Genomic DNA, 7831 nt, shown 5'->3' on the forward strand with positions numbered 1-7831 from the left:
TTCCTTCCTCCCTCCCTCTCTCTCTGACCGGTGATGGTTTTTCTCCCTTTAATTCCTCTTTACAAACATCCATATTTCTTCATTAGACGCTCAGAACTCTGGACCGTTCAGCAGAACCTGGTTCTGTTGAACCGACCAATCAGCTTTCAGGGCTTCGTAGAGAACATCTGGTTCTGACCTGCTGAGCTGAACTCGTGTCTTTCTGGTTGAACAGGATGCGAAGCCCTTAGAGGTCTACAGCGTCGAGTTCTTGGTGGACAACAACCAGCTTGGTTTCCTAGGTAACGTCCTTCATCAGCTGTGGATCATGTTTCCATGGAGTCTTCTGCCTCGCTGAGCTTCAATTTCTCCTTATTTTATTTACAGTATCTGATCGGGACAAGAACCTGTTCGTTTACATGTATTTGCCTGAAGGTGGGTCCTTCACCGCCGATTTATCGTAGTTCCGCCCTCATGAACCAGCGGTCGGCGTTACGTCACTCTGTGTGTGTTTGCAGCTAAAGAGAGCTTCGGAGGAATGCGCCTGCTGAGGCGCGCCGACTTCAACGCGGGAGCCCACATCAGCACGCTGTGGAGGATGCCGTGCCGAGGAGCGCTGGACTCCATCAGCAAGAAGGCTCTGACCTGGGACAACAAGCAGATCTCCTGGTTCGGTAGGAGCTCAGAACACGGTGCTCTGTCAGACCAGCATACCCCGACAGACCAGCAAACCCACACAGACCAGCACACCCCGACAGACCAGCATACCCCGACAGACCAGCATACTTACAGTCAATACGTCAGATTTGCGTTTATCCCTTTAGTTTTGTTAAAAATAGACTTAATGATTCAGGTTTCTAAATACAAACTCTGTTGCCATAGCGACCCTGGACGGCGGGATCGGCCTGCTGCTCCCCATGCCGGAGAAGACCTACCGCCGCCTGCTGATGTTGCAGAACGCTCTCAACACCTTGCTGCCTCATTATGCCGGGCTCAACCCGAAAGCCTACAGGTTCGAACATAAAGCAAAAATAAATAACCTTTTCAGAATAAAGGAACCCGGTCCGCATCACTTCCTGTTGTCTCTAGGATGATGCACTGCGACAGACGGAGCCTGCAGAACGCGGTGAGGAACGTCCTGGATGGAGACCTCCTCAGCAAGTACCTTTACCTCAGCACCATGGAGCGCAGCGAGCTGGCCAAAAAGATCGGAACAACGCAGGACATTGTGAGTTCAGACGCACCGCCTCTCCTCCTCGCTCCACATCTACTCCTCCTTCACACGTTTCTGTTCTCTCTGCAGATCCTGGACGATCTTCTGGAAATCGACCGAGTGACGGCTCACTTCTGAGCCTCCCTCACATTCCAATCTGGAAGCCATCTTTGTGCTTTTTCTTATCCAACGGCTTCATCTTGTTTTCTTAGAATATTTTGTATTAAAAAAAGAAAACAATCATTCTGAGTTGCGCTTCATTGATGCAGAAGACGATAAATAAATACAGAGGTAGAACTTTTTATTAACATATAAAACAAACTTTCCATGTAGTTTATAGTTCCTTTAATGGCGAAGCCTTCTGGCTCGCTGTGATCTATAGAGCCTCAAACTTTGATTCCAGGAAATATTTCCTTCTTGTTCTTCGGCTCAGATATGGAGTCAACTTTGTTCCCTTATTTTTAGAAGCAGAGAGCATATTTTGTAAAAATGAAGAAAAATGCAATACAGGAAAAAAGTAAAAACAAAAAACATTTAAACACCAACAAAAAAAAAGGATTTTGAAACAACCTTGCTGTTTTGTTTTTTATATATTTGATGCGATTTTTTTCCCCCCAAAATTTTATATTTGCTTTTTAAAAAATAATTGATTTTTACAAATCACCTTTTTACAGATTACTTTTTCTTTACTTCTGGGTCAGGATCTCCTCTTGAATGAGGAGCAAAGGCATTTCTTGGTCTGCATGGCCATCAGCAACAGCATTCTGTATTGGCCGTCTCTCAATTCCCCAGTATGGACTCGCAAAGTATGTTCTTAAGAACACAGGAAAGTCTGGCTGTGGTGAGAACGGGAGCACGCAACATAAATATGGGTCAATTAGAACAGAAGCGTACTTGTGACGTCACCACAGGCTCGGCTCGTCTGCAGCTGCATTTCACCTGTTATTAATAGTCTCTAGATCGTAAATTCTGACTTTTTTCTTTTATTGGAGGAATAATAATGAACACAGTCAGATAAACACAAATCAAATGAACATTTTGCCAAATAAAAAAATAAAAAAATCACCATCAGAGCCAGCGGTCCTTCACACACGGCTATGCAGAGAGAGGGCTGCTGCAGACGGGCGAGGATTAGACCTGGCTGCTGTTGGCCTTGGAGGTCCGCTGGTTGCTGCGTTCCTCTCAACATCCCAACTTTTTTTTAATTCACGCATTAAATCAGTAAATGAGCCATAGAGTGACGCTCAAAATTATAATGTTCTCGCCATTAATGATCGTAAAACCTACTTTAACTGAACAACAGAAAAGTGAACTTTTACCTTAATACTCTGGAATACTCTATTGGAAGCTGCTGCTGCAGCAGTGCATGCTGGGACAGCTGTCAATCTCAAGAACGGACCAGTCTGCTCTGATGCATGCTGGGTAAAGAGGGAGGGACGAGAACAACATTCGGGGACTTTTGTTCTCTCTTGGTCTGCTGTTGTGAATTGGAACAGTGCTAGGGCCGAGGCTGATGACGTTTCACGAGCACATGAGAACGCACAAGTACACATATTGAGAACCAGTCTTAGGCTACGTTCACACTGCAGGCCTTGATGCTCAATTTCCAAATTCCGATTTTTTTTTTTGTGAAATACGATTTTTTTTGCATTGCTGTTCACATTTCCAGATATGTGCTACTTCTATGTGATCTCCTGTGTGAACTGAATTCATACAACGCAAGTAGTGCGCAGTAGAGGACGCAATGATGTCACAGGCCAGCGTGCTCTGTGTTTTACGGAAGTAAACATGGATGGTAGTGCCGGAGTGCACCTAGCGATCTTTCCCAACCATTAAACACAATATTTTCAAGATGGTTAAACATAAATACTGCTCTCCGCATCATCGTCTGCCATGGTTGTTGTTTTTCTTGCCACTTTTTCATGGCAGACCCGGAATAGGGACCTTTTTTCGGGTATTAATGGCGCCCAGGTTGGATGGATGCGAACTGGCCGTTCAGACACAGGTCGCATTTGAAAAGATCAGATTCGTATCGGATTCAGGACCACATAGCCAAGCAGCCTGGGTGGGATTGGAAAAAGTTGGATCTATGTTGTTCAGACTGTCATGAAAAGATCAGATATCAGTCAAATATGGGCCAAAAAATTGGATTTGGGTCACTCAGGCTGCAGTGTGGATGTAGCCTTAGAGTTGAAGGGAAATGTGTGAACGTGAAAACGCAATTTGAAAAGAAAACGTTCATAAAACTCAATCTGCCCAAAAAAAAAGGTAATATTAAAATCTGTAAGAAACAAAATTAAAATTTGAAAAAGTTAAATCAGTAGCTCAGTGAGTAGCTCTGCTGCCTTGCAGCAAGGAGGATTTGGGTTCGATTCCCGGCTCTGAGTCTTTCTGCCCTGCGATAGACTAGCGACCTGTGCAGGTGTACCTCGCCTCTCGCCCGCAGACAGCTGGAGATGGCCCACCATGACAGGACTAATCAGGAGAAAATGGATGAATGGAAAAGTAAAATCTAAAAAACAGTTGAAAATGCTAAATAACTGGGAGAAAACTGCAAAGTTGATCTAAAACCTTTTTTTTCTGTTTTGTTTTTTTTTTCCCTGGAATGTATTTTCTTCTTTAATTCATAAAACATGTTCTCTGCACAATAATGGAACAAATTTAACTCCCTTTGTCTTTCAATGTTTTTCTGCTTTTTATAAAACAAAACAAAAGGAAAACAGTAAATCCTAAAATGACAGGATAGTCAGTCGCTGTGGCAGGCAGGTGTCCTGGATTATCTCCTCATCCCGACTCTCAATGTTTTTTGGCTAAAAACAATAAAATCTGCATCATCTCCTTGTGTATCTGGAACAGCTCCCCCTAGTGCTTCATTGCGGCACTACGTCAGGTAATTATACACCTCGGCGTCCAGAGTGTTGAGACCCAGAACCTCCAGCAGCCTCAGGAAGGTCCTGGTCAGACTCATGATGGCCATCTCTGACCTAAACAAAAAAAATCAAGCTTTAAAACCAGGAAAAGTTTGGATATAAAAAAAAAACTTTCCTCTTCATCCTAATGTTGACATTTAAAACCTTTTCTGAATAATTTTGTCCTTTGTTTGCAGCTACTTTCGTTATTATCTGAAGTTATTAGAAGGAAGCTGTAAAACGGATTGGACCAATCACAGCGCAGGAGGCGGGCCCATAATGCAACAGCTCTTTTCTGTATCAAGATCGCAGCTGCAAGGGAGCATCGATGTAATGATGCTGTGTCTTAATGTTCCAAAAAAAAAAAAAGCATTTCAACCATCGGCTGCTGTAAAGAGCTTTTCATTTCTAAAGAAACTCGTTTCTACGCCACGTCTTTCGGTATCCGATTGGTTCTAATCTGTTTCCATGGACAACCTTTGCGTCCATTTTGGGCCTGAAGGGAAGATCTGACTTCAGACACCGTAAATTAGCCTGGCTGGCCAAAAACTTTGCTAATGTTTAATGAACCAACCAACATTTTTGAAACATGGATGTTATATAAAGACACAGGAGAACAAAATTTACCATAAATCCTCTAATATTGGCCTGTATTCCATTAGCGGCCGGGGCTCTAATGGCCGGGCTCACCGTCTTATACGGGCTGGGGCGATAATTAGAACCAACCATGTTGATTGTGAAAGAGAATTAAACAGAATTGGAGGATTTTTTTTGTTGTTTTACCTACAATATGAGTGAGCGGCAATGTGTCTAAAGCTGTAAGTTGCCTTCTGTTATGAATCTTATGAATGAATCCGTTGGCCTTCATTGTTCTGAATTTCCCTTGAGATATCGGTACCCTACTTCCACTCAGGATACGTTCAATATAATGTCGCTGTGATGGCAGAACAGTGTCGGTTAAATGCTCCATTTTTTAAAACGTTTCATAAGTCGGTTTGGCCAAGATTCCATTCTGTTTAGGCTTTTTTTCTATTTCGTATTGCCGTGCAGAAAAATTGCAGCTGCTGGAAGACGTCTGAATGACCGGTATTTGTTAATAATGTTCTGTATACCGTTATGGTAACCGTACTTTTTCAATAAATGAACCTAATATTTTATAGGTTCAAAGAGACACAAAATCAGTTTTTTTATTCATTTCACTGGTCGTCTGTTTTGATCAAATAGAAATTTGATGCCTCTAACTCTGGCCTCCTTCCAATAATGGCCTGGACCAAGATGCAAACCCAGTGAAATAAAGGCCCCGTCCTATATTAGAGGATTTACGATAGTATCGGTCTTTAGACTCCAGCTATATATATGTATATATATCTATATATAGATATAAAGATATATATGTATGTCAGAGTGTTGTGGGGGCATGGGATCAGGGATTGCATGAATGACTAAATTTGACTTTTGCAAATCCAAAAGAAAAAATGGCCAGAAGATGGCAAAAGGGGGTCTATATCTAACCAGGTCGTCTGCGTGTGCATCGCAGTTAATGCAAATGTGCCCCCGCCCCATCCACAGACACTCTGCTACACCTCTCCCAAATTGTAGGGGACCACAGACAGTAGGTCTCTGATTGATAAAATCTACATCCGCTCTACACTATGCGTATTTTTTGTTTGGTACCTTACCGGCTTGTTTTGTTTTTTATGACCGCCATTGTGGAAAATGACTCGTGAAGATGGACCAGCTAGAAGAGCAAAGTGTGTGAGAACGCTGGGATCCTTTTTCCACCTGGATCCCCGCTCTTTTTCACCCTCATGTCCCTCCGTTGTCGCACAAACTCACCCCCACTTCCTCTCCGCCTCGGCCGTATCTAGACCCACAGCTAGTTCCTGATTGTCCCTCTTGCGTTGTGGCGTGGAATAACATAGCGCAGTCCACGCTTCAATATTGGGTATAAATCAAGAATATCTGCATCAAGCTCACTGAGACACACTGCTGCGGGAGGATAACCAGGCTGTGAGAGGTCGTGTTAACGTACACGGTCAATTATGGACTGATAAAACATGTAGTTTGCGGGACCGCAGGAACGGCACCAGCTCCCTACTTTTTCTGATTGTCTAATACTGTTAGTTTAATTAATTTTCAAGGGATTTTTTTTTTTTTTTACCCACGGGCAATCGCTACGAGCAGTAAATCCGGCCTGGAGCTGTAATGCTTTAATTCCTGCTAAAACTAGACTAAAGCTATCATATCATAATGACTAAAATGCGACTAAAGCTAATAATAGTTTTCGTCCTAAAGACACTGCCTTTTTTTTTACAAATGGAAGGGAGCCGGTTGTTAGCTGGTTGACCCGTGTTTGAAAACCTGCGTTAACACGTTAATTTCAGTAGGAAAGAGGTTTTAGAGACCTCACTGGAAAGAAGGAAGCGAGGGGGCGTGTCCCATAGCGAACTACAGAAACCAATGTTGAAAGAGAACTCGCCTTAAGGCCACCTGAAACTTCAGGCTCTCCCAGGTCGTCCTGCACCAGCTGATGATCCGTAACCGCGGCAGTATCCCCGTCTTCTCCGCCTGAATCTTCCCGTAGCCTCGAACCGCGCTTTAAAGAAAGCAGAAGTCAGGTTAAAACGAGGCCCTGGTTTATTGGCGGCAGGTCGCCCAAACCGTGCCACGCTCCGACCCCTGACCTCTTGGCCATGATGCCGTAGCGGTCCACCGGCGCTCCCAGAGTGATGTTGATGCTCCGGACCGTGTTGATGTTCCGGAACACCAGCAGCATGGGTCGGGGCATGGCCTTCAGCACCTGCATGATGCTCTCGAAGCGGTTCAGCGCCATTTCCCGCATGTAGGCCGTCTCCTCCCGGCTCAGGATGTTGGACAGCGTCAAGGTCCGCATGCTGATGGGGCGCTGCAGCAGCATCTCGCAGAACAGGAAGTACTCTGCAGAGGAGAAGCATGGAATTAAACACACATATTCCGCCGCTCCTTTTCGAGGCGTTAAAAAGTTCTGGCTACCTTTGACCCCCAGAGCGTCAGAGTACCGCTTCATGGCCGCCTCGTCTCTCAGGATGACGGACCGCCACAGTTTGCACAGAGCCTCTCTGTCGCTGAGGTCAGAGGTCACAGTCAGAGCTACATCAAAAGCAGACGGGAAGCAGACGTGTTCGGTTCTTACTGTTGACTGAGAAACTCGTAGAGGCCGTGATCCAACAGCACCAGCTCCGCCTTCTTATCTGGACCTTTTCTCACCAGAACTGCCAGAGAGAATAAAATAAAAAGGACGTTTATTTCCACCTTTGATGAGCGGATCAATCTGGATGATTAAGGAAAAGTCCGGTTATATTCAGAATTCAAACTACTGAAAGTATTATAAATATGAAATTATTAAATACTGTTCAATAAATTATAAATGTTTTTAATTAAAAGTAATTTTCATTTGAATGTGCTTTACTGAAGGCATCCATGTTTGTCAAAGAACACTACTGCCACCCAGAGCATGTAAGCTGAGGTGAGCGATTCGCAATTCGCTCCGACTTTATTTAATTTTTGACTTAAAACCTATGCCTATGCTGTAGTCTGTGCCTATAATCTGTTATAATCCATGTTTCAACTTAACCACGGAATCACCAAGACAAGGATTACATATTGTGTGATAAAATATCATAAAAACATACACTAACTATGCCTAACAATACAGATCGGGTGTACATAAAGGATCATTGTGGTAAGAGCC

At 43.8% G+C, this 7831-nt stretch overlaps 2 protein-coding genes across 2 annotated transcripts in view; one reads left to right on the forward strand and one right to left on the reverse strand.

Annotated features, from left to right (window-relative positions):
- The window catches only part of LOC107091493 (cleavage and polyadenylation specificity factor subunit 1-like), a 17695-nt gene extending 16251 nt beyond the window's left edge, over positions 1-1444 (forward strand). The window contains exons 24-29 of the mRNA XM_015385445.1: positions 215-281; positions 367-414; positions 498-653; positions 862-991; positions 1069-1207; positions 1283-1444. Coding sequence (XP_015240931.1) covers positions 215-281; positions 367-414; positions 498-653; positions 862-991; positions 1069-1207; positions 1283-1330 — 588 coding nt within the window. The 3' untranslated portion in view covers positions 1331-1444. The remainder of the gene's footprint in view (positions 1-214; positions 282-366; positions 415-497; positions 654-861; positions 992-1068; positions 1208-1282) is intronic.
- Positions 1445-3795: 2351 nt separating this feature from the next.
- adck5 (aarF domain containing kinase 5) overlaps positions 3796-7831 on the reverse strand; it is a 15450-nt gene continuing 11414 nt past the window's right edge. Inside the window, exons 7-11 of the mRNA XM_015385435.1 lie at positions 7274-7392; positions 7114-7205; positions 6786-7038; positions 6581-6697; positions 3796-4176 (exon numbers count right to left, since the gene is read on the reverse strand). Coding sequence (XP_015240921.1) covers positions 4074-4176; positions 6581-6697; positions 6786-7038; positions 7114-7205; positions 7274-7392 — 684 coding nt within the window. The 3' untranslated portion in view covers positions 3796-4073. The remainder of the gene's footprint in view (positions 4177-6580; positions 6698-6785; positions 7039-7113; positions 7206-7273; positions 7393-7831) is intronic.

Source organism: Cyprinodon variegatus, unplaced genomic scaffold (assembly GCF_000732505.1).
Source record: "Cyprinodon variegatus isolate N-32 unplaced genomic scaffold, C_variegatus-1.0 Scaffold339, whole genome shotgun sequence".
Classification (NCBI taxonomy): domain Eukaryota; kingdom Metazoa; phylum Chordata; class Actinopteri; order Cyprinodontiformes; family Cyprinodontidae; genus Cyprinodon; species Cyprinodon variegatus.